We start from the raw sequence: 27,713 nt of genomic DNA, 5'->3' as shown, positions 1-27,713 counted from the left end.
CATTTCGATTTGACGACATTGACGTGCGCCGGCCCGCGAACTTACATCTTACCTGTCATATTGCGACATTGAAACAAAAATGCCATACGACTAATTTATATTTAAGAATGATTTTAGTAAAGGATAAATTATGGCATACGTACCTCGCTTCTACCTTTAATCAAATGTAGTAGACTGAGATGTGTAATAGTTATTTGTTGCACATAGCTGGGCATTAACTCGTTAATCCGTTAATCGTTTTAACGAAGAGTTTGGTTAACGGAAAAACGTTAGCTTTAAAAAATGAACGGATTCGTTATTGTTGAACCACGAGTTCGTTAATCGTTAATCCAGCACCCCAAGCGGCTCGCTGCGTCGCGAATACCACGTCCTGACTGCTACTGTAAAAGCCCGTAGTACTCGTACGGCAAAACCTAGTATTTATCGGTAAAAGCAGATCCGTCGGTTATAAACAGTCTAAAGACCAATTGGCGACTTTGGATCACTTATTCGAGATCTTCTAAACTTATTTGCTAGATCCCTCACTAAGCGAGGAAAACTCATAACGCAGACAAATCGCGCAAAAATGCGTTAGATCACTGCTTCCAGTATCGTTCCACAGGTGGTAAATCATCAATCTGAAGAACTACGATACGATCGCGACCATGAATACAATAATTATCAAATTTAAAAGTTAATTTGACAATTAAAATTCGAAGAGACCGTAATTATTACATTTCGGTTTTTTACCCATTAGTGGATAAAATGGTTTTTACCCGTGGATATTAAAGGACAAATACATAATACCTACAGTGAAGTCCTATTTTTATGACGTGTTAACGAATTATCGATTACTTTAACTTCCGTTAAATCTACCGACATGTATCGCTTTAACGATTAACGAAGTTAACTTTTTAAGTAACGGGGAAAAGTTAAATGATTACCTTTATGCTAGATCAGAAAATATAGTTCAATAGCTAAGTCAGGTAGTTTCAGACTTTTATGATCTCAACTTTTATCTTGATTGACTGAAAAACACGGATCTTCTGTCCTATATTTTCAAAAGAGGAAACGGACGTCGGTGTCGTCTTTAATAATATTTTATACTTTGAAAGTGGCCTGTTATTAAAAATATGGCTTCTTTCATCTATGCGACGACGTTTGAACTATGATGAAATGTCGTAACGTGTCGTATTTGTGTGACATCCAGTTGCGTGTTTTGATGTGGTTTGTTTACGTTACAGTTCATAGGTATATGAACAAAGACATATGTAGAGGTAACTCCTATATAGACGGATAAAGTCTAAGAAAAAACGTACCTCAAAGCCATAGAGAAAAAGGTACGGTGGCCTAGATGGCGTTACACCTTTGGGGAACGCTCGGCTAGATGGCGCTAATATTAATATTTGACATTTTAATACATATCAAGGTAAGAATATGGGTCAAATTGTCAAAACTGAATTTCAAAAGTTCTAAGCTTGTGTCGAGAGATGGCAGTCTATGCACTGTGATTACACATTTTACTTTGACAGTAACTCTCTATAATACTCGATCCTCTTTGGTACATAGCATTTTTAAGAAAAAAAAAATTGTCATCGATAAATGTGTCGCTTACCTTCAAACTTGGGTCCAATCCATTCTGCTATAAAGTAGATAATCTTTCAGATCATATTACATTTTTTATATATTCAACCTTAAAGCAGGATGGGTTTACCCAAGAGATGAGATAGAGTTGAGGTATGAATTCACCTTTAGTCCTTTCCTAATAACGTGGATATTAGTCTGATACAGGTAAGATTCTACAATAATTGAAGCCTAGTGTGGCATGAATTAGCTCCTGATGATGACACATAAAAAGGGGAAACAGTAAATGGCGAACTTCAAAAGTAATATTTTATTTTTAATGGTAATTTTTAAATATTTTTAGATAGTTGTGAGGGAAATGAAATTCTTTGAAATATAACGCAACAAAAAAACTCACTTGAAAAGGGCGTCAAGTATCGATGACGATTCTAAATTGATACTCTACTCAATTTTACAGTCGATTTGTCGCTAGTTATAATTTCAACCTTATTTTATTGCAATAGGGTTTTATTTGTAGTCGTAGTTGGTCCAAGAGGGTAGCGAGATATGGGTAGGTATCGCATGTCACACGTCACAACAGGGTTTCAGTGCAAGACATTTGAAAAGGCGATGCTATGAATCCTGAATGAATAATTTCTCATTTTTATATTTATGTAAAAAAAAATTAACCGCTGCTGATTTTGGGTTGAAACCGGAAAAAAACAGTTATCCATGTGATGAACACAAGTAATGTCTCCATAATGAACACATGTAAGGTGTCCCCTTATATTTTTTCCGTTACGGAAGGAACCTCTTCTTTATAACCTAAAGTCCAATGCTGTTTTATCGGATGTTTCAATGTTGTTGTTTTGATAATCAGGTTTTTGTAGTAACTACCTACACTTTTCCCAGGTTTAAGTATTTATAAATAATTTAGTTCTGTGAACCTAATGTATAATGTCCTAAATTTGTTTTAATTCATTTAAAATGGACGAATTCAGTGTAATAGTTTTAACTAGTCCTAAGGCTATGACGTGTAATATGTATTTTTTATATTTACCAATAAAGTCTGTATATCTGTTTGTCCTGCCTAGCCTATGAGTAAAAGCATTACAACGAACGCGCTGTAAATCATTACAAATCATTTGTTCAACGTCACAATAACATTCATTGACGCAAGTGCATGCAAACGAACGAATGATCTTCCATGTACCAAATTCCTATTAGAGCCCGATTTAGAGGGCTTACCGCGAATCACGAAAATCGAAATTACATAGGTACTATATTTGGCTCTTTTGGTCAATTTTCGTGTTTTGCTGTAGGTTCATTGGTTCTTGTTACGGAATGACTACGGATGTCGGATAGGATATTATATCAACAGCCAGCAGTGACCTTTCTGGTCCAGATGTCTGAATTGGGCAAACCTAGTTCTCAAAAAGCTATAATTTCGTGATTAAGGTTCTCTAGTATCTATATTTTCTTAATTATAACAATTATCCTGTATATATCTCACGAAAGTCGACTTATATTACTAAATGTTGGTAACAAAATAGGATCAATTAAAATTTGCTGACGTGGCTATGTACAAACTTTTCAAACTGCTCAAAAATACTAAAACCGTGATAATATAGTATAATCTATCACCGTACCACATAATTTAGGTACATTTGTACAAATAGGTACAAATACTTAAATAGGTTCGAAAATTTAGAATAACAAACTAACGAATGTCATCAACCTCCCGGACTGTAATAAATAAAAACACAGCGTAAATTCGTAGCGTCGCATTAGTCCATAGTTCATAGACATAAGTCGATCTTTAGTAATAGCGAAAAACAAGCACTAAGTACCTACATACATATTGAGGCGGTCAACATACTATCTACGAGTACAACTCATCATTCATCCAATATTCTGGTAATATAAGATGCTGCAATGCAAATACACTTACATATATAGTATTACTAGAGAAGAGAACAATGCGTCTCAAACGGTAAATTCAAAAACTGTTATTCATACGTGTATTCAATTTATAATCGATCACTCATAGTTGTGATCAATAAAACATATGTAGATACATACGAGCACAATAGATGTCATAATTTACTACAGATACAGATTCTGAAGGCTAATATACTACCAACATTTAATTTGGTACAAGCATATTACTAAGTTCATGTTTCATCTACATAGATAGTATGTAGTATATGTACTCAATTTTCCCTCTCTCTTCAGTTACTAAAACTTGTATTATCCGTTTCGTCCATTCTAAGCACATTTAACTGTCGACGCTTCCGAATAACCTGACTGTAGGAAGTTATTTGTCAACGGGCCCGGATGGTTAGGAGTTTTAAGAAATAAAAAAATCCTTAAATAGGTATATGAAAGAAAAAAGCCGTAGAATGAAAGTAGTCCATGAAACATTGCTTTCTAATTAGGGCCTATTTACACGGTGCGATAACTTGCATGGAAATTTCATTACATTACGGTATTTGATGGGTATGCTAAATTGCATGTAACCTCAACAGCATGCAATGTAAATAAAATTGCATGAAATCGCGCAACGTATAACTGGGCCCTTAGTATGAAAAATCATACATCTATATAATAATAGTACATTGTGCAACAAGGGGAGGAAGTTGAATATTACTAACGAGAGTAAGTTAAATCGCGACGGCTTGCCGGAGCGATTTAAAGACTCGAGTTAGTAATATTCATACTCCCCGAGTTACACACAATGTTTTTCATCACATTTGAGAGAAAAATACAGAGGAAACAGTTATAAGGCAAAACCTTCAACCGGCGGCGTTGCGACCAGTAGTGTATCTTGATTTATATCAGATTATTCATATTAAATCCATTGTTTTTGATAACAAACACTTTTTTAACGAAAACAAACTCGAAAATACTGCGTATAAATTAAATGCAATGTTCAAAAAAGCAGATAAATCATATGATTGAACAAAAATTTCACTTATCTTTCATTCAGTTCAATATTTTGATCTGTTGTACTCTCCGTTGCTAGGCAACGGTGGGTGCCTCGCGTACGCACGCGGTCAAGCGCGAGTACAGAGCATGTTGTCAGATTATAAATTATAACAATTTATCTCAGTTAAGTTTACGAAATAAATGCAAAACACACTGAGATAATTGTAAAACATAAATAAAATGCATTTTTCATACCTTATAATATCTTTTATAGCTTAATAGACAAATTTTGGTTGTGCAATAAAAATCCTTGGCAGATTGAAACATCCTTTGCCTGAAGTATTGTAGGGATTGTATTCATTTTTAAAACTAAATCCATTATTCCCTTGGGAATAAAATAGTACATTATGCTTCAGTACACGTAGACGTAATGATACCTTTAAACAGCAAATGTGATGAAAAATACATCGTCCTAACCCTAAGCAAAGTAGTGCCGGTAAATGATATAATACGTGCGATAAACTAAAACAACGTTCAATATCAATCAGTTCCGTACAGGACTAAAAGAATATGATAAACGTTGGCCAAGTTCGGCACAATAATATTGCGTATAACAGTAATCGAGTGCCTCATACGTGCATCGAGTACAGTTCTCGACATGTGCTCCGTAATAAGAATTCGGTATGTAATCAATTCATGTACCGTTAATTATTAGGAATAAGTTCCATAGAATTTAAAGGCAGAAATAGAAGTTTTAGAAGAACAAAACACAATTTGCACTTCTCGCACTAGTGCGCAAATAGTACATACTTTATGTGCCTATGTGGAAACATCAAAGGGCCATACGTACCGTTAAACGTCGTGCTATATGGATTATGAATTTATGAGTACAAACTGCAAGTACGTGCGAAAAGGGAATTCGTAACTCGTGTCATTTGTGTTTAACGTGGGTTTTTATTAATCAATCAATAAATACAATTTTAATGAAACTGCAACAAGGTTTTATCTGTTTTATAATAGTGTATAATATTTTATAGTATTCATATTATTAGTAACTAATACATGCTGACTGTACCGAGTCTTCAGCTCAGCACGTAATGCACCGCAAAAGGACCGGCCATAAGTGCAGAATAATAGATGCAGTTTCATTCGATCGGCATTGCACGGGTTCGCATCGTAGTTATCCTATTAAAAATACAATTTATTTTATTTTATTTTATTTTAGTATATACTTATAATAGGCTATTAGACTCATATCGAATTTGGCACAATAAATGATTGTCTTCTGTAGTATTTGACATAAAAAAAAATCAATATTTATAGATTTTGGGTATTAAAAGTGTATGATGACTACGTATTTTCGATTGAATATGTGTAATCTATTTATTTATTTTGGCCACCGAAAACGCTGTCAGCGATGTAGTGACGTCATCGAATTCGAACCTTACTGCATGTCAAAACGGTTGTTTTCGCCTGATTACGTAAAAGTATACTTTAAAAATATTTTTTGCTGTTTTAAGACATAATAAAATATGGTAATATTTTATTTCGATTAATTGGACAGACAGACAGACTTTAAAAAAAGGTCAAGTAGCCTATTGTATCTAAGGCTTACGGTAGAGGTAGGTACAGAAATACTAAATTAAGTACCTCTTTGATTTCAAAAATACCCAAGCCGATACAGGTAAATAAATTTTAATAATATTTATAAGAAAATATATTGTTTTATTAGTCTGACCTGTTTGACGACCGGTCTGGCGCAGTCGGTAGTGACCCTGCCTGCTACGCCGCGGTCCCGGGTTCGAATCCCGGTAAGGGCATTTATTTGTGTGACGAGCACAGATATTTGTTCCTGAGTCATGGATGTTTTCTATGTATATAAGTATTTGTATATTATATATATCGTTGTCTGAGTACCCACAACATAAGCCTTCTTGAACTTACCGTGGGGCTCAGTCAATCTGTGTAAGAATGTCCTATAATATTTATTTATTAGTTTCAGTAGAATTATAATTTACTGGGATCATCCGTGGTCATGATGTCATGATGTCATGATGAAGCATATAACTTCGTCAAAATATCAGGAACTTATAAATTGAACAATGTAATTAACTCTTCTCAAACCGCATTGAATCTGGCAAATTCCTCTGCTTGCTAGTATCTCCCGCATCGGCCGGAACACAATTATTTTCCAAAAACATTCCGGCACATGTGCGAACTAAGTGAAGCTGCTAATGGTGAGATTAGGCATTTCCGCCACTCCTGCGCATCTCAGATGTTAGCTGTGACTCAGCCGACTAGTCTGCGGTGCTGTGGTATACTAAAATGACGTATGTGTCTATGGAAAACTAAATGCTGAACATCTTTTGGTTTAATGAACGACAATGGCAGCCAGAATTGCTTTATGCTTAGTTGTATATAAGGTTAATTCAATGAACGGGATTTGTTATAAAGTTCATCGGTCTTAAACACTGATTTAAGCTTTCGATCCTACTTAAAATTTCATAATACTTTAAACTATGTTTTTTTAAATTGATTTGGTATTCAACGGTCCGATCAAAACATTTTATTAAATCTTACATAGCCACGTCAAATGATTTAATTTTGTATTTATTATATTCTAATTAGCTTAGCAACATTTCCTTGGAAAGTTGTTTAGATTTTGATCAGGTAAACTGAGCAACTCTCACTCACGCTAGCTGACTGCCAACGTTAATTAAATCAAGTACTAAGCACACACTTAATGTGTAGCAATATCCTGAATGAGAGAGATCTGGGCCACATTTTACGAAAATACTTATAAAATGACAGTATTTTTTTACCGCTACCTCTAAGAAATATGGTTTAAAAGTTTTACAAAATGCCTCACGAATTTACAATCCTGGATTCATGTCAAGCTTAGTTGACAGCGATTTTAAATGCCTCGCCTAAACAAGAAATAAGTAAATGCCATAATTTCATAGAAGTTTGAATTTGAAAATAAAATATCACCGGCGGGGCAGCGTAAATCGCCGCTAATTTATTTCAGTCGGTTGGTACTATACCACTATTGACTTATCTTGGATATCAAGTCACATACGTAAAGCAGACCAATTTCATATCTCAGTACCAAGTTGACAGAGATTCCGCTTCAATATCATTTAACGTTTTTAACAACGTGACGTAGGTAGCAACAGTTAACGGTTTCAATGAAGATTCAACATTCATTCACTAACAGATCCATCCCTACTACTACTCATATCATATCATAATTTAAAGAATCCAGGGGCACTATTCGACGCACGCTGTTAATGAGCATGGTGCCAACTTCGCAGTTTAGTAGTCTCTTTGAATTCGTCTATTTTTATCTGATATCGCTTGATTGAATTAAACTGAACACTGGCATAACAGCAGCTAGTAAATACAAAGTCGACTATTAATACAGAGTTATATATTCCACTCAAATTATTTATCATTAGTATCATCATGCCACAAGTACTAACCATTAGTCATGAACATATGTTGTTCAAAATGTGTAAAACATTGTAAAATATCGAATTTATACGGAAACGTACACACAAAATACCGAAGTTAACTGAAGTATCTTGGCTAATAAGAACGTTTCCGAGAAAATACTACAATACAATAGGAATATTGTCATACTTAATTAAGATTACCTATAAGTGGGGGATTTGAATGGGCTTTTTATAATCTGTAATTAATAGTATGTATATTGTAAGATCCTAATAAACAAATAAACAAATAAATAAACAAAATACGATGGCATAAGATTATATCACATCAGTGGGTACCGTGAAACTTAATCAATATGTGTCTGTGTAAGAATACCTAATATGTATTATTTATCATATGGGCCAGCATGTGCAGTATCGAAACACTTTTGCTGTAAGTAACCATCTTTAAAAAATACTGTCTACTGATAATATAATTTACAACATTATCATATGAAATAGTATTGCGAGTATAGTGCTTGATTGTATACTGACTGTACAACAGTTTCAGCGACACTTATAAGTGAGTATGAGTAAGAGCGGGGTGTCTGTCGGCCGTCTCGCCGAACAAGGTCATGATTCATCTCCTCGTCAATAACGGAGCTAGAATCACGGGAGATGCAATTAATTTTACTATTCTAAGTATTTAATTAAATATGTATTATATTTTCTTATCTCCCGGCATTCTTTTCTAAAATCAGGTTATAGGTACTATTTTTTTACGGGTTCTTTAATTTTCTATTATTTGACCACAATATGTTGTATTAACTAGATTTTTATATTGACTCTTAGCTTGAAACGTATGTTTATAGAAATTGCACCTACCTTACCTAGCATATATGTACTATGTAAGCTTTTATCTACTTAACAGCTAATCGTAAAAAATACAACAAACTGGTTACGAAGACTTGACCCTTATTTCAATTAACCTGTAGAGTACCGTAAACGTGTAATAAACTTAAGATGACCTCGGCGAACTCGCAAGTAAATGGCAAAATTCGTCAAGCATATTCTATTACAAATGATTTTCATCTTTGCAACATTTGTGCTTCATTAATCTTCATTAAAGTAATATACGCTTTCTCTGTCTTTTTAACTAAGTATAGTCTTTTGTCTCAGTCTGATATTGAGGTCTAGATAATTTGAACGTCCATTGCACACTGACACTAGAAAGTTGTTGTTCAAGGCATTGTGTACTTACCCTATATTATTAAACATAAAATTATTGTCTCTAGCAACAATAATGGTCGAACAAACGTTATCATAGAGTACGTACACTTCGTGTCTAACAGATAAACCTAGAAAATCAGGAATTAGCCTTAGTCATAGTTTATCAGTATACCTAATGAAATATTATGCCTTTATGAATAACATAACTATATTTAAAAAAATACGAGATTATAACGATATGTACCAAATAGGCCGTATAAATTGCCCACACTAGAAAGTTATTTAAAACACCATCACTTGATACTATGAAGATAATTGTCAAAAACTTAATGGGCACCTACTTATAACCCAATAAAAACCAGGACAAGGTAAAGAAAGGCAAGTAAAACAGTAGGTAAAACCAGCCAAAACAAAACTCAATATCTACGTGAAATATTTAACAACGAGTAAAAACGTCTCAAAGGTAAAAATCAACATGGCTACCGTTGTTCACACTGTTCACTGTAAAGTGGACGACAAACATTATAATGAGAGTTGAAGTGGCCTACTGATGTACCCTACTGTCTATCCAAAGCTATTAGTTTTACTGTTTACCCGTATTGAGTGTACTTATAAGAAACCATGCCATTCATAATTAATATAATATCATTAGGTAATAAATTATAACTTTGTGTTTATTGAACACATTTGAAATATAAATTCCAGTATACCATACCCTTGTACAAACGTGTTACTATTTGCATTTCATGTGCTAATAATGAAACCAAATAAACCTATATATACAGCGTGTCCTACGACTATGGGACATGAAGGGGAAGTACCTAAAATATCGTAGATAGGACATATTACCAAAAGAAGACCTTATTTTATTTTGAAATGTTAGTAACACTGCATTTAAAGGTATTCTAAAAATTACTTACATCGTCAGGGAAACTGACTAAAATTTAAAAAAAGTCACCCTATTTTTATGATGCCAATCGAAAGAATGGACAAAAAGGAATAATTCGTCTTAAATAACATACTATTTTAAAGGAAAGGAACAACGTGAAGTTAATCATTTTTATCAACCAAAAACGAACATGAAACTGACGTCCATACATTTTCAAATTTATGAACAACATTTTAAATATTCAGTATTACTAAAATTAAAAAATGAAATAGTCTTCTTTCAGCAAAATATCCTATCAACTATATTTAAGGTACTTTCCCTTCATGTCCCATAGTCTTGGAACACCCTGTATATACAAACTGTCGAAATAATCATTCAAATCAGAAACCACCAATAAGGATTAATTTATTATAAAATATAGTTTGGCTGCGCTGCGCCTGCAGATTCCTGTACTCAAGAATCTTGACCCCACGGGTAATAAAAAAACGCAGACACAGAAAAAGTACGCTAATTGCATGACTGCATTAGTACCTAGCTTTTTTGGAGTGGGAATCGAACGTAATTTACTTACTGGTTTGATATGTTAATGAATAGCAATAGGCTACATTATACATACAGTCGAGCTCATAAAGAAGTATGAAGCCATCCACTTTTTCATCAAATTTCAAATTTGCTATGCACTTTTAGACGCAAGAACGGTCATAGACCATTGGTGAAGGAACCAGTTGCACTAAACCATTTGATTGTGTGAGTATTTGGTATCTACTAACCGGGTGACGTTATCCACAGTTCGCTAATTTTGGTTGGTTTAACTGGTTTAACTGGCACTGGCACAAGGGGTTAATCTTGAAAAGGCAGTCCTCAGAATCTTAATACAAATTGTTCTCTATTCCCTGGGCTGCATTTGCCAGCACATTTTACCGGGAATCTTTGCTTTTAGAGTAAACAACTTCTCGGGTTTCCTAGTCGTAACTAATTTAGGCATTATTTACTATACAAATACATGATTTGCTTTGTTACTGTCAAGTCAGGATTTGGGCTTTTTCGCATCACACCAATCAATGAAGTGTAATACAAAGTCATATATACCTACTTAACTAATATTGTAAATATTATTTAACTACGTCATGAGAAGTGAAAAATAGTAACTTTAACCAGATTTTTTGGCAGCTCGTAAGCTAACCCACGCCATGTATAATGAATATAAACATTTAAAAAAACCAGCCAATTAAATGAGCAATAGGTACGTATATGTATAGCATATGCTTTTAATCAGCATTCTTACTAATCTGCATCTCATACTAATTTGGTTTATTACCTACTTTAAATAAGTAGGTTAATATTTATCCAGAAAAAAACGTCTGGAAACAATAAATTGAAAAGTGTAAAAATCCAAAACTAATATAATATCAAGCACGTTCAAGCCTCACCCAAGGCAGTAGTTTTCCTCGTTTCAATTGTATTTAAAGTAAATAAGAAAGTTCATCGAAACCATGGACGGCGTTGATTTCAGCGCGGCTACTAAATAAATATTAGTACAGAAAGCTAGCCTTGAACCCGCGCTAATGGCAAGGGACATACGCCAGAAATAGCCGCAATGTACGCTGGTAATAATAGACAAACGCCCTCCGCTTACCTTTTTGTTTACTTATCGATCGGAAATTAGTTTATAGTTTTAAAATAGTACATTACATCAGAGGCCGGGAAAATGAGGATTTCCGGCCAAGTGGGTATATGAATAGGAATACGAGGCCGGGAATCCGTTTTCACGCCGAGGCATGTATAGTGCTTTTCTCAAACATACAATGAAATGAAAAAAAATGCTCTAAAGGACAATATTTTATAAAAAAAAGTTACTTTGCAGTCCTAGGCCTAAAAAATTATATGAAATCCCTTTACAGTCCTCTCGAGTTGTTGCGCCCAAAAAGCGATACTTCCCAGGCCATTTTAAGGAACGTAAAGACAATATTTCAATGCATGTTTGAGAAAATATTCTTTTTAATAACTTGTATGAATTTAATAATAATAACTTAAACGTAAATTAATATAGTAGTATTGAAATTAATGAGTCGTCCCCAAGACAAAAAATATCAGACTTCGTTGCTTGCCGTGTGGATACTTTGACAGATTATTCATAATGAGGTCCATATCTAGAACAAATGGTAACCAATACACAAGATTTGCTCAAGATTTTACTCTTTACGGTGTACCTTTTTGACCTAGAATTTGACACCGATTTAATGTGCTTTTATGACACCGTCCGACACAAGTTATTTTTATTAAGACGCCTGTTACGTACAATGCAGCTAAAAGTAATCTCTGATGCACATTTAAAATGTATAATTTTTCAACTTATGGCGACACAGACTTTAACACCGAACCACGAGTTTGTTTTTATCTTATTGGGGACACATGTTTTTTTTGCGTAACGCGACCCGATGTCTTTTTGGATATAAACAGTGGCAAAAAAGAAGGCAATAAATCTGCTGGGCCGATAAATTTGCACATGAAAAGCAATAGAGTCATGTTTTTTGACTGGAAATTCGAAAAATATAGTTTAATAAACTCATGTAGGTACATTTTGAAATTTTACTAAGCCAATATCGTGTCACTTAGCTACTCTTGCTCTACATGATCGATTATTTTTCAACTTGACCAACGCAAATTTACATACGTAAGTTTTACGCCAAAGCACAAGTAGTCTAAGACAATAATGGTGACAAAGCAGAAATTTAAAATGACAAAAGAGCTGCATAGTTTTCCTTTATTCAAAATAAGTATGGTTTCTGATTTTGGAAAAATTACTTTTCATTTGTAAATATTTATTGAAATTCTCATGTTGCAGTTTTAATAGGATCTTAAAATGCAATACTACATCGTCTGTATGTACTCTATGTGTTCCATGTTCCAGCTAAACACATGTGCTGTGTGAAAATTATAACAGAACTGCACCGCTTTGTGCAGCCGCTAACAAGACAGTTGCAAAAAAATGTTTATTGATATTATCATTAAATCCTGCTACCGGAGAAAAAATGTGGGAGCCGTTTTCATAACGCATTAGAATTATCTACAGGTTGAAATATAACAAACTGACAAAAAATGTTAGTTTAAATTTTATTACCTTATTAGAAAGCTTGACTTAATTCTGCGACAGGTTGGCAGGAACAGACTAACAGAACTTAGTAAGATATTTTTATTATTTTTTGTTTCCTAATGTAAACTAAGTAAATAAATATTCAAAGTTGAGTCTATTTTATTTTAATTTGTCAATCTGACACACTGACACAAATAACCATCTAAGATCCAATTAGTCAATGCATTTAATTAAGCTCAAGTTCAGTACAAATTTAACTACTTAGTACAAAATAAATGTCGAAAACACCAGGCTAATAAATCCAGACAGATGCATCCAAACCGAAACGACAAATTGCATATATCCCTTTCTGAAATTTCAGCAAAACGAGAAACGTAACATCGACATCTGGGCACCTGAAATATACTGAAATATGGCGGAATATATTTCCTAGAATAGCAACAGACTGTAAAATGAAGACGACATCTGCCTTCAAAAAGTTACAGTAAAATATTAATAGTTACAGAAAAACCAATCTTACTGTTGTTACGATAAGGGTTACTCATATTGAAGGGCTCAAATTCGGGCCATATTTTCGCAGTAACCGGTAAGAGTATAATTTGTCATGTGACTTGGACAGTGTTGATGTGGCGATATCTACATTTTGGGGGTAGGGCTATTAGCGCTTATATGGAAATCTTTGATGTGCAAACACAAAAGTAACATACTTAAATCGTTTAAGCCGCCGTTAGTTTCATTTCTTATCTCACTCTCTCTGAGCATGAGCTTGGCGAAACGGCGGTGAGTTACTTTTAGGAGGCTCTTAAGTTTTAACAAAAACTTACCGAACAGTTCGATTAAAATTAAAACTGCACATTTTTAGTAGGTGCTTGTCGTACCTAATTTTATACCTATTTTGTGAAAAAGTTGTAACATTAGCTGAGTTTACACCTGCGAGTTATTGCTGCAAGTTTTGAAACAGAGGTATATGCAAGAAAGAGATGCAAATATTTGCCACTCACTCTTACCCATAGTTGCATCTCAAAACTTGAAGCAATAACTTGCTGGTGCAAACTCAGCTTTAGACCAGGGGATCTATTTTTGAATTTCGAGCGCACGAATTTGCAGTTCGAAAGTCTGTGGAAAACGACGTAATGCTATTTTTTAAAAAGGACGGCTAGTAATTTTAAAACTAGTGGTAATGGCCACTCGTTTTCGATTCTGTTAGTAGAATTTAAATCGCTAGTAGTGGAGATATTATTGAAAGAATTTCACGAAATCGAATGGCCGAGATTAAAAAATGCAGCCCCCAGTTTTAGTATTTTTCCTCTCACTAGCTCGGAAACCCGTGTTTTGTCCTTTAATACCAGCGGGTAAAAACGCATTTTATCCACTAGTGGGTAAAGTAATTTGACCTTGAATAAATTAAGTCAAATTAACTGCTTTAAAATTGATAAAAGTAAGGCCTGATTCGTAACGGATTTGTCAAATTCAGAGTGCTTTTTCTTGTATAATTTCTAGCTTACTTTATATATACATTACACCATTCAAATTGCCAGATTCACAAAATTATTATGTTAGAATCATGTTTAAAAGCAATTCTCAACTAACTAGATAGATAAAATTAAAGTGATCGCTGAAAATAATTCGGCGACAAATTGCTGTCAAAAACTTGATTCCTGTTGACGAAACTTGCATTTAAATCATTTTCAACACTACCAGGCAACCAACATTTTACCTTATCTGAAAGGCAATTTCTTTACGATTCCTATGAAACAATGATAATGTAGATGAGTCTCCAAATATCCACTTTACTAGGAATTCAGTCGATGCAGTGTCCGTTACTAAGCATTTAAAGCAAAGTAACCACTTTTCGATAAAAAATCTACAACAAAAACTGCTGAACGAAGCTGTTCGCAGATTTTATTTAATAATATGATCTTTCAACTTTATTCTGACAATAGCTGGATATCATCCACCACAGCTATGAAGCCAGCAGCCTGCTAAAGCCAACGCTCTTCAAATCGGGTAAAAAACTTAATTTAACGAAGTCTCATAGTATTCACCTATTAACCGGAATAGGATGGAGTGTCTAAGAAATTCATTCATTTAAATGACACCAACCATAAGCCACCAAAATATTTAAAAAAAGATAGTCCTTGATAGGACTAAAACTAAGAATGTGTCGAAAAACACTGTCGGATGTACGATGGAGGGCGTACAACAAAACTTACAACATGAGCGAGGAGAAATGGAGAATGATGAATTTACTAATAAATAATAAATTTTAAATACATTTTAAACACATTATAGAAAAACATACTTTGATTCGGCCGGCTCTGGTACCGTTAAAACAGTTTTGAATTTGACAAATCCGTTACGAGTCAGGCCTTAGGTGAATCTAGTAATAAAGATGATTTACCATCTGTGGAACTACTGGAAGCAAGTGATAAACGCATTTTTAACCGACGCCTCATATCTCAAGAAGGACGGTTATCAAGTCGTCTGTATGTTTTTTTTTTTTATTTTTTATGTTTGTTCCTCGATATCTCCGTCGTTACTGGACCGATTTTGAAATTTTTTTTTTTATTGAATGTATATGCATACAGATTGGTCCCATTTTTCTCAGAACCCAGTTCTGATGATGGGATCCTGGAGAAATCGAGGGAACTCCTCAAATCTGAAAGGCATACATATGGTGATTTTTATGTTTTTAAAGGAACAGCATGCATTTAGGTACGGAACAGTGACATTTGGTGCAGTGGAATTGCTGATGATGGCCAGAACGGAACTCTTCAAATCTGAACGGCACGCTTATAGTGACTTTGGTATTTTTATACGAACAGCATGCACTTTCGTCTAGAACAGTGACATTTGATGCAGTGGAATTTCTGATGATGGTCAGAACCGAACTCCTCAAATCTGAACGGCACGCTTATAGTGACTTTGGTATTTTTATAAGAACAGCATGCACTTTCGTCTAGAACAGTGACATTTGGTGCAGTGGAACTGCTGATGATGGCCAGAACCAAACTCCTCAAATCTGAACGGCACGCTTATAGTGACTTTGCCATTTTTATAAGAACAGGATGCACTTTCGTCCAGAACAGTGACATTTGGTGCAGTGGAATTTCTGATGATGGTCAGAACCGAACTCCTCAAATCTGAACGGCACGCTTATAGTGACTTTGGTATTTTTATAAGAACAGCATGCACTTTCGTCCAGAACAGTGACATTTGGTGCAGTGGAACTGCTGATGATGGCCAGAACCAAACTCCTCAAACCTGAACGGCACACTCATAGTGACTTTGGTATTTTTGTAAGAAAAGCATGCATTGAAGTTCAGAACAGTGACATTTATTTAGTTATGTTTGTTAAGCATAAGTTTTGAAGTCAAAGTTTGTCAAGCTTCGATTTCTTATAATATAATCAATCGGATTCATGAGGAATTAAGGAAACTCCTCAAACCTTAACGTTATACGTATATTTCGTGTGTCATTTGTGTTGCCATCTAATAATTAAAGCATTAAAAACAGTTTTAAAAAATACTTACACATTTCTACATAATCCAACATTCGCAAGTAGCTTTCACCAGAACCCGAAAGGCGACGGTTTTTTTTTCTTAAAAATTATTTGCGTTGTAGTTTCCTCGCTATAGTGAGGGGAAAAGTTTTGTGTTACACTCGGGTGCAAATGTATTTTACTTCTCGTGTGTTAAAATACTCGCAAGTTCAGGATTCTATCCTCGAACCACTCGCTTCGCTCGTGGTTCAACTATAGAATCCTTTCACTTGCTCGTTTTTCAATTCCACACTCGGCGTTAAAATACAACTTTGCCCCCTTGTATAACAAATAACTATTTTTCTATCCAATGAAATTGGTTTACTCAGGTATCAAATCTATAAAATTACTCTGACTCAAAAACTCGCTTAAGATCTACAAATATTTTACTTTTAATTATGTATTTCCGCCCTATATTTTAAAACCATGCATATATCTCAATTCTAGCATGAAATAGGATCAGCTTCCCTATGACAAATATAGCTGGAGCAACGAACCGGGTATCATAGCAAATATTTACCGAGGGCAGCTGCGCCTGTGCAAGATTGTTGTTCTCTCTGCTTTCTGAGTTCACCTTCTCGGTAAACCAAATGAATTTGTGAGCTTTGCAAAAACGCCTGCAAGCGATTCCTACTACACATATTTAAAATAATGAAAAAATGAAAAAAATCACACCTCTGCGGCAGGACTTAAACCTGCGACCTTTTTGGAAAAGCCATTGGTTCTGACCACGGAGGTCTGCTAGATGCGTGCAATTTTTTTCATATTAGGGTTAGGGTGTCATATAGCGTAATCGACCTGGAAGAATGTGAATGTGGGCTTGGGATTTCTAATATTTATACCAAAATGAAGGCTCAAGTATATGAACATCTGAAGAAATGCTCTTGCTAAGCTAGGGAAATAGCAGGCGAGGTCGGGTGGCTGTGAATACATCAATGCCACGCGCAATGCAAGGAGCGGCGCATACGACTCGCCACGTGCACAGGGCAGGGTAGATTATTTTCACCTGCTCCCTGTAATTATTACTCATTATTTTTTCATATATGTTTTGCTCTAGATAACGTACAGGAAACAGACTTGAACTATGATTGATGACCTGGACTTGGCAACCAAAAAATTGTCATTGGTGACAATTTGTATACCAATCATGGTCATGACAGGCTTTTCGTATCACACACCCGTTGTATTGTCTGTTAATTTGTATTTACTTATATTTAAAACCACTGCGATTAACAAAGACAACTGAACCGAAGTATTCTTAACCTATTCAAATCAAAACTGATGTGTGTATGAATCAGCTGATGACGTGTCATTATTTATGTGCGCATTATATTTGCGCGCACAAGGAAAGTGACATGCATATTCTTGCGCATGTGAACGTGCCCTTTTGCATGACTTATTGACAGCTGACAGAAGTACGCAGCTGCTAGGTAATGTAGACTTACGAGCGACACTCACATATTTTAAATAGGAATTTGTAGGTGGCTTATAGATAGTTATGGCGATATATTAAAAGTACTAGAATTATTTATGACTTAGTTCATATTCAGGCATTGAACTTAGAAGGCATGCTGCCTGAAAGAGCCATGCCGACGAGTTCCTCTCGATTTTATTTTGTATATGGGTTCAAATATAATTAAACGTTGTCTATTTTGAAAGTTCTGAGTGAAAGTTCCAAGTTAGGTACGTAATGCTAAGCTCCACAATGCTAAAAATCTTTAATTTGTGATGTCTTACATAACTGAAATATATCATTATACTTTAAACAATAATGACAAATGTTTATCTTAATTCGGCTATAATACTAAGTTTTCATCGTTTTACTGAATCCAACAATAATAATCTCTATGCAAATATCAGATTCTTATTCGCAATGAAATGTGTACTGGCACTGTTTGGAGAGAAAATAACATAAATTTATGAGGTTTATGTTACAAGTACAAATCTGGCAAATTTCTCTGTGCGAGATCGTGTCCAAGAATATTCCTTGAGTTTATTCTAGAGAAAACGATTTAGAACGTTCAACCAGGCGTTGTGTAATTTGTTTCGTAGAACCCGAGAATGCAAGATCCTGGCGTAGGATATCGCCTAGAAAACATAAGTTACAGCATAGGTTACAGTGTTATACACAATTAATTTATTATTTTTCATAGAAATCCTTCATTACGGTATTGGGTTTCTTATATCTCGTTTACTTTCAGGGTCGTCTTATCTTATTAGCTTATACATTGTACATAAATGTTTTAGCAATTGTACTGGATATAGTGGATATCCAAAATTTTGCCAATCTGAATCGAACTAAATTGGTCCAGAAGTGTACGTGTACGTAGACGAAACTTCATTCTGAGTGTGGGTAAATAATAATTAATATATCTATTTGTAACAAAGTCCCTGTGGCCTTTAGTTGCTAGGTATTTGCGCCCTAAAACCAAACTATGATAAACAAAATGACGACCATTTAAACTTCACTAATTCCAACACAAACAAGCACCCTGCTGACTGGATTCCATCACGACCAGAAGTGGTCAGGATGCTTAAAACGCCGTAAAAATTTTACTGTCTGAAAGGAAAATAAATAGTTTTTCGCTCGTTCCACTTAAGACTTGTGCAATAAAATGTTTACAACTGTAAGAAATAGACTTCGGGTTACAGTGGTAGGAGTCCATTGTATGATGTTCAGCGCGTTAACTACGATGGTAGCAGGAATATGAACGAAAGTGGTGGAAACTTAAAATGACGTTTTATTAGATTTTGTAGACGCATTATATAAATAGAAACCAATTTAAAATTAAAAGATTTCAATTAAAGGCTACCTTCTTGTAAACAGATTATCGTAGGTATGTGTGCGAAAATTTCCTTCAATTACTATTTATTAGGAACTTATATAGTGTCGGAGGTTGGGTCGCTGCGCCAATAAATTATGTAGTAATAGGCTACTTGACCCTTTTTTAAAGTCTGTCTCTTATATTATTAACTACTGTTCAGTGAACGGAAAATCACAAAAAATATTTTTAAAAATATTTTACAACATATATTTATTGATTGACTTGTTAATACAAAACCATCTAAGTTTAGTTTATTGTGGCTAAAATACTGGCTTTTTCACAAAAGTATATTGTTTTTATTTAATCAGTGGGTTGTAAAAATTTGACATTAAGATGTACTTAAATACTCGTAGATATCATTACTATCAATTATACATTTATATATCTGTAAAATAATAAATCACTCCACACGTCCACACTCGCTTGTTTTCTTCTAAGAGTTTGCATTATCTAGCTTGTTAAGAATTTATTACTAAAACACAAAAACACGCATTACTCTCACGAATCTACATTACTAGAATACAAATAATATCCTTGGGCTTAAAAGAATAACATCACATGTAATTAAAGCGTAAGGCTCATATATACGATAATATTCTTCCAACAATACGAAATGCATAATAGGTCACGACAGACGAAGTCTGCGTGAACGCATCACGATTTATTATGTTGGTACAGTCAATAGCCAGTTTCCCAGCAAATATTGGCGATGCAGCAGTCGTGCCAACTTTACAGGAGGCACGCACTGCTCGCGTCCGTCAGGATGGCAGCAGTTGATTTGTAAAGGCACCGACTTCCGTTGATGTACGCGCGGCGTATTCGATACGATTGTCTTAAATAAATTCAGTAAAAAACCGTTTTTAAAACCTAATTCCTATTGAAAATCAATCAGCAGGAGAAGAATTGTAGGAGTATTGTGCATTTTATATATATATACAAATATTCTGACTAGATCTAGAATCGTTATACGCAGGTAAATATACTATATTACTTAAGGATTCTAATATATTCTAGATCATGCAATGGCATCAAAACAATTGGTTGTAAAATGTTGACTTTAACTTAAAGTCATAAGTAAATTTAAACTTGAAGCGCCACCATCAATACTGTATGCAATGTTTATTTAGGATATGATCAAAGCAAATATGTATTGATCCTTCGCGGAATATGTGTCTTCATAGCAAATAAAAAAGTAAGTAAAAAACAAGTGACATCTTTGAGACATTATCAGATCCGATAAGATAAAGAAGCTCGTAATAAATATTTTGCTAAAAACTTTTCTACATTGCACTCTTTTCTGATAAAAAAAATATCGTTCCATAAAATCATACTTAACAATGCATTAAACAGACTTGGTAATACGAGTATCTAAAGATGTTCTGTAAAAACCGTTACCTATTATAACTTAGAAAAACTGAATCAAAATTAGCCACATACATTTAATTATACAGCTTTATATAAAAAATATCCGGGAAACAACACCAGCGTAACCAGCTGAACTGATATGTCCACCTTCCCCCGAAGTTACCAAAATAATCAAAGGTGACTCCCAAGACGAAAGTCAAGGGATCATTTTGGTTGGCCATTATAATAATTGTCGCGGCATCCTGCGAGTAATTAGAACCAAATGAGAGGGTTGAGGCACAATCGATTTGTCCCCGTGACGGTGTTAAGGTTTCCGCTGGAGGTAATTATAATCTGTGTGTAAATTTGTTAAAACGTGTGAGAAATGGTTTCATCTACCAGATGACGACAGAATGGACGTAGTTAATTCACCGTTATATAAAGGAATTACATACTACAATTCATCATCCTCCTTGCGTTCTCCCGGCATTTGCCACGGCTCATGGGAGCCTGGGGTCCGCTTTTGACAACTAATCCCAAGATTTGGCATAGGCACTAGTTTTTACGAAAGCGACATTAATACATATATGCGAATTACATACTACAATGTAAATACAAAATACTTAGTGCATAATAATCGATTACCAAAAGCAACAACTCACGAGCTGCCATAAACTTAAGTTATTTTGTATGCAAAATGATGTTGTCCAAAATTTTAAATTCCGATCAACGCATCGAGATTTTTGTCAATACGTTAAATAAGTATGATAAAAGAATACATAATCTTTTGGTTCCGATTAGTGGCAATAAAAATGTGCGTATCGTACCTACATTGGTTCCCATTTATTCATGACTCTCCTCTTTCCACAATGCGCACTAACTAGCTCGTAGTAGGTATTAATCATTAATTGTAAAAAATATGTTTATTTTAAAATAATAAACTTTTGAAAACTTACCTAAATTGATGTCCCGGGCCGTACACTTGCAAGCCATTGCCAAAAGAACAAAAATGACAGCGATTGACATTTCGCGCCAAAACATAATGGCGGCCCGCGTCATGTTTCACGAGCTCAGCTCTTCTTGTTGGGATCCATTAGTTTCTGGAACAATGCAAACGTACTGTTTATACCTTAGGCAGTCTAAATAGAACTGGATACTAATAACTAATACATATATATTGCAGCCTCCCCTCTTTATGGCGAAACAAGGAATGTAAGCTAATATTTCAGTCGACAAAGTTCACTCTCGTGTCTGTATTTAGGTTCTCGCAACGTACAAGATACGAATCGATTTGTCGAGTGAAGTTACCTTCACAAAGTTACTAGTGATAAAGAACTTGAATAAGTATACCTACCTAGTAAAAAAATATCTTATATTACTTATTACATATTTTAATTTCATTCCGAATTTCCTAGGTTTACCAACATTATCCTGTCATATAAAAAAATATCGTCTACACAAACATCTAAAATTTTAAAATATTATATATCGTAAGATAACTATTCTATATATAAGTTTGAAGGTTCCTCGCTCGTTATACTAATGCTAAACGGTCATTTTTCAGAGATAATTGACATTTGGAATCGTTGTGACATCGCACGAAGATGATCTAGCTTAGCGAGATGGACAAACTTTCATAATATCAGGATATATTTCTTTATTTTTTCGAACAACTTAAATACATTTGTAAAGGCTTACAAACAAGTGTGTTTCATTTTGAAAAGGCATTTTACAAGCCTAAAAACTTACTTAGTGATGAACATACCCTCCGAACATCTGTATCCATGCCAGGAATAGAACGTGTACTGGCAGCAGTAAAAGCACATAAGCAACACAGTGCGAAGCTGTCTCGAAAAGTGTGCGAGGGCAATAAATGTCACAATTCAAGCCCTTTAATAACCGACGATAATATATAAGTATATGAGAGTATCCGCACGTTTCTCATCTGCATTGCGATGAATACATTATGGTTATTGGTAAGTACCTACGTGATAATTTACTTTATTTATGCCCGTTGCCTTTTATGGATAAAAGCCGCTGAATACTTTTCACTGACGAAGTGGTTTTGACATTCACGAAACTACATAAGTACGTAATACGACCTACCTACATCCTAATTACAGGAGTGTACAAGTTTCTAATTGGTTGGCAACGCGCACGTGACACTCCTTGAGTTGCAGGCGTCCATAGGTTATGGTGACCGCTTTCCATCAGGCGGACCGTATGCTTGTTTGCCACCGACGTACATAGTATAAAAAAATCAATTGTTGCTGGTTGGCTTCAGACTTCCTCTTAATGAATTAGGATTAATTTTAAACAAAGAAGTTATGATTTTGCCTTGCCGTGTTCATAAATAAATCCAGGCGCAATTTGTTGCCGGCCAGTCATCAGTCATAAACAGATTTCAAAAGATTTATGCACAGAATTAAAGACAAAGTTTACAAACGAGGTCATCCTAAATGCCGCGAAAGAAAAACATTTTCGTTGGTATTTAGTCGTTTATTTTTAAAATAATTTAACTCACCGGCAGTACACGGAGAGAGGTCGTTGGCTTTGTATAAAATTAAACATTAAAATAAACAAGCATATAAAATAACTCGGTTTTGATTCACACCGATGAGTTTGGTTAATGAAGGGGTTGATGCTTTTATAAATGTTTGGTGTCGCGTATCGTTTGTTTTTGGATTGAGGTTGGGACGGTAATGAAGGTATCTTAATCGTTAAGTAATACAATTTGCTTATAATTAACTTTTGTCAGAAAAAAACTCGCTAAAACCGATATAGGTAAATATATAAATATTACTTTTGCGACTCCTACCTTGCGATTTTACTAACCTAAATGGCAAATATCTACTCGTAAAATTAATCTAAGATTTCTTGAATTAGATCTTGAACGCATCTGTTCATATGTTTTATTGACGTCGTATTCAAGCATTAGTACTTAGGCACTTACAAATCTCAATATTTTCAGGACTTTTAAAACCTTTTCTTAAAACACGTGATCATAAAAGATTTTTAAACTAACGACCCCATCCTAGACGTAAATAGTTTTTATAAAGCAACTTCTTTAACACCTAAGATTCTGTTTAATGTTATTTTTCATTAGATCGTATACCACGCGCCGGTACAACAGAAGCACAATAAAAAGTTCAGGACAGTATAATCACTTCACACGGTCGACATCCTGAAGGGTGTGCATGCAGAGAAGTCAAATTTATTCAAATCACATCTGTATTGTTGACAGAATACATACTTAGTTACTTTTGTGGTTAACTGATTAAAAATTTAAATATAAGTAGATTTTAATAGGTACATACCTATAAGGAAAATGAGCACAGAACACAGAGCAACACAAAAGGGTTCTAAGGGCGTTCCCGTAGGTAACTATTTTATTAATGAAGCGTTCATCGATTGATTTAATTGAGATAAAAAATACCGAAAAGGATTAGGTAGGTACCTATGTCGACAATTCTCTCATTCATGTTACCAGTCGAGCAAAAGTTGTTTCATATCTTACACAGTCATTATGCTGATAATCAAACTGTGCTGTGTCTCCTATACTGCAGTAGTATATCACGACCACTGAAGGGTTAGACCGGTGTTGCCACATTTAAAAATGGATACATCAACCGATTGCTTTTTTATTGTATTGTAACCCGGTGTTAAAAATAGTTTTCAATAAGCTTTTTCTGGTTGATTTATTTGTAACAAAACGGGGCAGTTTTTTGAGAGTTCTCCTTATTTTATTATTAACTTTCGACGTTGAAAGACTATTTTTAAATTAAGCCTTTTTAGTTACAACGTTTCAAATGTTAATTTGTATATCACTTTGTATATACTTACAGTCTTACACTATAAACAGTTATTCATATTATATCTGACCTAACATTAATATTATTTAATAATATTATATTAATTGTCCAGTTTTTTTCATGCAAATAATTTTCTAAATCGTGAAAACTCACTGAAAAAAATATATTATTATTTATTTATCTGAATCATTTTAAAAATCTATGTTATAAACACCGTGCATTCTTCTACAACTATCCCTGAACTCAGGAAATAGTCGGAATACCAGGAACATCTCAGTTTAATAGAAATAGTTCCACAGAATCCGATTGGACGTGTTAATCACTGCTGTAACAATAGAAACAAATACCGATAGTTCTTGTAAAAGACCCATTTATTCAGGACAGGTTACATAATCTTTAGACAGGGATCTGCAATCATTTGGATGTTTTGTTTATAGGTAGAACTACCATAAAAAACTTCAGAGCAATATTTAACCTTAAGTTCTAACAGTAAAGGTTTTTCAAAGCGATTGCATTTTGGTGGTTCTGCTACCGCGAGATGCACTGGGTGCAATGTTTCCTCGTTCACACAAATAATTATATAACGAGGCCTCTAAACAGCAGATGGCGGCGTTTTTTATATGAATATTAGTAAACAGTGTGCTTTATTGTTATTATACAGCGTGTTAAGTTATTGTAAGACTTTAATTTTAAAACGTTCTTATAATTGTCAGCTATATCATAGATACATTAAGTATTGTCATAATAAAGTATATGATCCTTGCTCAAAGATAATTTCTACATTTAAGCCCGCCCCGCAGCCTACGCGGCCTAAATCGAACGTTATCATTTTCACGTAGGTATGTGAATTTTCAAATGACAAACAATAAACTGATTATTTGGCATTCACCACGATAACAAATTTCGCAGCATGCAGCCCGTGACTCCCACTCTGTCTGACAGGTTTCCTGGTCAAGATATAAATAGGAAAAGGAGGACGAATTGTTTTGTAATCAGTGCACTGTTATTGCGTTTTACACTGATAAAAAGATCTCATTTTTGGACAAAGTTAAAATACTTCTTTGAACGATACACGAACTTGGCTCTATGCTGCCGAATAGCTCAATTATCAACGAGCTACCGAGACTTTCACGTCTGCAGCATTAAATACATTTTCATCACATTACAAACTTTGTTCAGATTATAAGTACTAGTAAAGCACAAAACACTAACATTTCAGTATTTCTGATCCATCTGTTCACAGCAGTTCGATTGATGATAGCATCTATCACGATAAACAGACCTAACAGACAAACAAATCAGACTCATTTGTCATTGCCGGCCGCCTTAAACAAACACAGGGCCGCATTAGCAACAACAATAAACAATTAACGGTATATTAACTAATCGTGTACAATAATTACTCGAACTACAATTGCTATAAACAGAACAAGGTATCGAGTTACTGAAATTATGGTTATTGCTAATTTTATGGCTTACTGTTATTGCTGCAGTGCCAGTTTGAAAAGCTGATAAGTTTAATTGATTTTTGATGCGATTTATTTGAGTGGTGGTAGTTTTATTCAGCGTTTAATTGGTTAGTGATAAATACAGCCCATAAACATACATTAATAATTTAAATTATTGAAAATATGTATTAAGCCAAATCGTAATCAAGAAGAAGTATTAAATATTGTGTAGGTATACTGTTCACATAGTGTACAAAAATTTAACCCAGCTTCAATTTATATGATGGAGATGGGGACAGAAAGTCTATCCCTAAGTGTAATTGTATGGTTGTTCATTTGTCGTTTTAATTTGTTATTTTTAATAGAAAGTAATTCTAATTTCTAATTGAATAGCACAGATCTAGGCAAAATCAAATAATATATTCTGTTCTCGTCAATCATTACTATAAACTCACCAAGAAACCTTACCGCAAACCACAATCAATCAAATGGCAATACACAGATTTAACCACAGTTGAACGCATGCGCGGTTTGAATTTGCGTTCGAAATTTAAAACATCCTGTGCAAGGAAGCACGCGCACGTGCCCGTAAACTTCCTGTGCGCTAGCGCCGCGCCGTCGGTTGGGTTTGAACGAAGAACGTGGCTTTTACTTTTTAATCTATGAAGACTTTGAAAGTTCAAGCAGAATGTTAGACACTCTTTTCAAACGCTTCGTGTACGATCGCTTAAGTTCATGTTTCTAATATGCCATCGAAACTTTACTTGATAGATTTTCTAACATTTACGCCTTTGCGTTATATTAGCAAATCTACAGAAGTCAATTTACCTGTTATATCCTGTATATTTATTGAGAGCTATTTATTCTCTTAAGTCTCATAAACGGGGTCAAATACCTATAGCGGTAATTTTTTGGTCTGCTAATTCTTTAGGTACAATTTTAAAAGTGGAACAATTACTTTCTTGGTTTAATATCATGATTCACAGCCGTTTCTGATTGTTATAAAATTATTTGCTTACCTATCCCATTTCTCCATAAACAGTCAGGCTGAAACTTAAATTATTCTAGTGCCAAATAGTTTAATGAATAACTAAAACAATAATAGCCACATAAATCTTTCTCCGTAGCGATCAGTTTCGAGAACGCATGTAAACTGTAGGACAACAGAGATCTATAGACTCGTCGGTGGTCTCATCCGACGGAACATTAACTCCAACGCAGACGCACGGTTTTGAGTGCTCTTCAGCTATTAATGGAACAGGTACCTTTATAGGAAAAACCTGACCAGTATCATCGTTTAATACTTTCACTGCGGTACCGGGTCGAAAGACCTTATACAAAGTTAAGGTCATTGCTGCAGCAAGAAGGACCATAACTTTGTGAGGTTAATTATAATTAGAGTACAGGGCCTGCCATCATCATAATAGTTACCTTCCAAATCTGAATACTGTATACCTAAAATATCAGCAATGACAATGTACGGTATCAGCGATAGCACCTAACGCAGACAAGTTTCAATTTTCCAAAATCCATTGGAGACGCTCTGAAGCGACCGAATATGATTAAAAATTACCTAATATGTATATATTGTGTGTGTACCGCCAGTTTACCTGTAAGAGTACTCCATAT

General features: G+C 34.5%; 1 protein-coding gene across 2 annotated transcripts in view; it reads right to left on the bottom strand.

The window, feature by feature from the left end:
• Positions 1-27,713, bottom strand: part of LOC125227705 (fibroblast growth factor receptor homolog 1-like) — a 75,320-nt gene that overhangs the window by 17,266 nt on the left and 30,341 nt on the right. For both annotated transcript variants that reach the window (XM_048132017.1, XM_048132020.1), the window contains exon 2: positions 21,781-21,924. In XM_048132017.1, the coding sequence (XP_047987974.1) occupies positions 21,781-21,883 (103 nt within the window). In that variant the 5' untranslated portion in view covers positions 21,884-21,924. The remainder of the gene's footprint in view (positions 1-21,780; positions 21,925-27,713) is intronic.

This window comes from Leguminivora glycinivorella, chromosome 1 (assembly GCF_023078275.1).
Source record: "Leguminivora glycinivorella isolate SPB_JAAS2020 chromosome 1, LegGlyc_1.1, whole genome shotgun sequence".
Lineage (NCBI taxonomy): Eukaryota > Metazoa > Arthropoda > Insecta > Lepidoptera > Tortricidae > Leguminivora > Leguminivora glycinivorella.
This window is presented reverse-complemented; position numbering and strand designations above follow the sequence as displayed.